This window comes from Morone saxatilis, unplaced genomic scaffold (assembly GCF_004916995.1).
Source record: "Morone saxatilis isolate NCDOM2014 unplaced genomic scaffold, NCSU_SB_2.0 Contig14, whole genome shotgun sequence".
Lineage (NCBI taxonomy): Eukaryota > Metazoa > Chordata > Actinopteri > Moronidae > Morone > Morone saxatilis.
Window position 1 is genome coordinate 3,098,438 of NW_023339696.1, and position 2,926 is coordinate 3,101,363.

A 2,926-nucleotide genomic window follows, 5' to 3' on the forward strand; every position below is an offset into this window, starting at 1 on the left:
TGTGTGTGTGTGTGTGAGATAACATTTGTCAGACAGCATGTGGTTCTGTAGATGCCGGTGTAGTTCCACAGTATCTCTATGCTCTCAATATGTTATTTTGATTTATTTATCCGGAGTCAGAGCATCAAAGCTAATTTCAACATCAAAGCCTGTGTCCGTATTCACTACTCACTCTGACGATGACTGTCAGAGCCATACTCTTCTGATGTGACTGTAGAGTTATTTCAACCAAAGGAGATGAAGAGTAGGTAATGAAGGGGCACAAATAAGCTGGGGAGGCTGAATGGCCTAGTGAGCAGTGCAGTAATGTAGGCAAATACATTTTACTTTTTGACACAAACTCAATATCTACAGTGGAAACGGCAGCAACAGATCAGTGAGTTAATGTCACCTACACAAAGAAAAACCATTTAGTCATTCAAAACACGATCTTCAGTCATTAAACGAGGCGTGCTGGAAGTCTTTCTTTTAGACGCAACAGTTACCGTGTGACGACAACAACAGGAAACAATAAATCCTTTTTGTCCTTAGTCTTTTTGAGTCATTTTTTAAGATAAAATATCAGGATTCTCTGGTTCTTCTAATCACCTCATGACGAGTAAACAGGGAATTATAATTGGGTTATGCGACAAGATATTTTCAGGACATGAACCGTTGGGCAACCTTTTCGTGGGCGGAGTTTATGAACCAAGCGGCTGAAGCAGTGAATCAAGAAAAATTGATGGCGACAGATAATGAATCTAATGAAAATAAAAACTCTAGATGAGCGTGCAAGTTCATTATTGACCTGGTAAATAGTAGTTTATTTGTAATGAAGGATGTTGCTCATAGTTACATACACTATTACCACCTGACTCATCCCCTCAGCTATATGTGGTATATTCTGTTTGATCTTATAAAGTCAGTGACGTGTTCACAGCTGGTGCTGCCACCAAGTGGCCAAAACAATCTAATGCTGATTTAAGATAGTTATCAAATTTAGTAGATGTTTGCTGTGTGTACATGTAACTAATATTCAGCTTGCTATTCAGTTATCAGTTATTAGTGTGCTAGTTAAACCTGTTGACTGACATGCGTGGTTTGCTCACTTCTTTTTTCTCTCCCTCTGTTCATTCCTTTTTTCACACCTCCATGCCTCCTTCCATCTTCACCTCCATCTGTGATGTTTATTTTTATGCTTCTCTCTGCTGCTTCTCCTCTTCTCTCACACTTTAAAACCTGTTAAATAAAATCAAACCTGTTTTCCCTGATGCATAGATGGTTAGTAAGACAACACTAAAGACTGTTTGACCTTCAGCACATCTTTAGACATCCTTGAAGGCAATACCTGACATGACTTTTTTTAAACCCTTCCCATTTCTAAATGAAAACTCACAATTCAGAGAGAAAATATCTTTTTATATTGAGTGTAATTTTTAGAGTGATTCACTTATATGTCAATCAAAAACATCTGACTGACGGACTTTGGATAGGGTGACATATTGTGTCCATATTTTGCAAACAGCTCTGAGGCAAGTTTGGTGATTTGTAATCTGACAGACCTCTGTCTCTCACAGGTGAAGAAGTTGACCAGGTACCTGGATCCTAACGCTCATGGGAAAATCAACTTTAAAGACTTTTGCCATGGAGTCTTCGCCATCAAAGGTAAGAAACGTACAGTAGATGTAAATGATGTGCCAAAGAGGTATAGTGGAGCATTAGCTAAATGTATAACCTTCCTCTCCCTAATAACATGTGTAGTACGCTTTAGAGGTGCTGTAGGCGAATCTTGTTATCTTTGAATAACAGAGCCATGCTCACTGTTTTCCCGCTTTCAGTCTTTATGCTAAGCTAAGCTAAGCTGCCTCACCTTTAACCACAACAGAAGGCCCTTTTGTAGCTTACTTATCCCCCTCATCTTTCTATCTTTCTGTTCTTCCTTCCTTTCTTCCTTCCAGGGTGTGAGGAGATACTGAAGATGGCTGTGGGTCCTCGCAGTGTTACCTCCAACCAGCCGTCTGTTACTGACAATGGTTACATTTACCAGGTACTATCTTTTGCACCCTGATGGAGAAACTTTGAGCCTATTTTCTGACTTTAAGGTGGATATATGCTCAATAAGAACATAGTTGGGTCACACATCAGTACATTTTTAGCACGGGCCATCCTCGAAGGTGGGGCTAAGCTCTCAACGCCACTCATGGACGAGGCGCTCGTTTAGCATCCTGCTAAACATTTATGGCTAATGAGTTGCAAGCTCAAAAATGCATGTTTCCTTCTGTGTGGTAGATGGGTTGACAATAGCTCCAACATAAAACTGCTCACAACAAGCTCTGTGGATTATCGTGAGTAACTGGGTCGTGATTTCTGTAAGACACATTACTGTTGAGTTTCTCAAATGTGGTTTTTTGGGTGTTTTGAGCATGCCGCACACAAGCCGAGTGCCATCTGGTTCTGTTATATTAGAGAGAAGGCAGACCTCTCTCAGCAACTCCACAGCAAAACAGTCTAGATGGATAAATAGCACTACAGCTGGTGTTTATTTTTGAGTTTGGGGAGAACTGTCCCTTTTAAAAAGTGTCATAATGTTTCATCCATCCATCCATTTCATCCAGATGTTCCTCGCCCTGGCAGAGAGTTAGTATTTTTACGTTGTATAATTCCTGACTCTTTATATTTTCCCCTGGAGGAGCGTGGGTTACATAGAGCTGTCCTGTTAGTAAATAATACTCAACAGAGTCAAGTTTGACGTATTGTCTTCTTATTTTAAATCTTTGCGTTAACTTGTCATTCCTAACATTATATCTTTATATATTTTATTATTTTCTATGAATAGGCAATTCATCACATTCTTGTGTGTACTGTATGTTGCAGTGTATGACTGAAGTCCCCCACTAGAGATTGGCCTAACTGAGTAGTTGCTAAGCAACGAGAGAGAGAGAGAGAG

At 39.9% G+C, this 2,926-nt stretch overlaps 1 protein-coding gene across 1 annotated transcript in view; it reads left to right on the plus strand.

The window, feature by feature from the left end:
- Positions 1-2,926, plus strand: part of rab11fip4a (RAB11 family interacting protein 4 (class II) a) — a 24,139-nt gene that overhangs the window by 8,796 nt on the left and 12,417 nt on the right. Inside the window, exons 2-3 of the mRNA XM_035654291.1 lie at positions 1,557-1,644; positions 1,938-2,026. Of these exons, the coding sequence (XP_035510184.1) occupies positions 1,557-1,644; positions 1,938-2,026 (177 nt within the window). The remainder of the gene's footprint in view (positions 1-1,556; positions 1,645-1,937; positions 2,027-2,926) is intronic.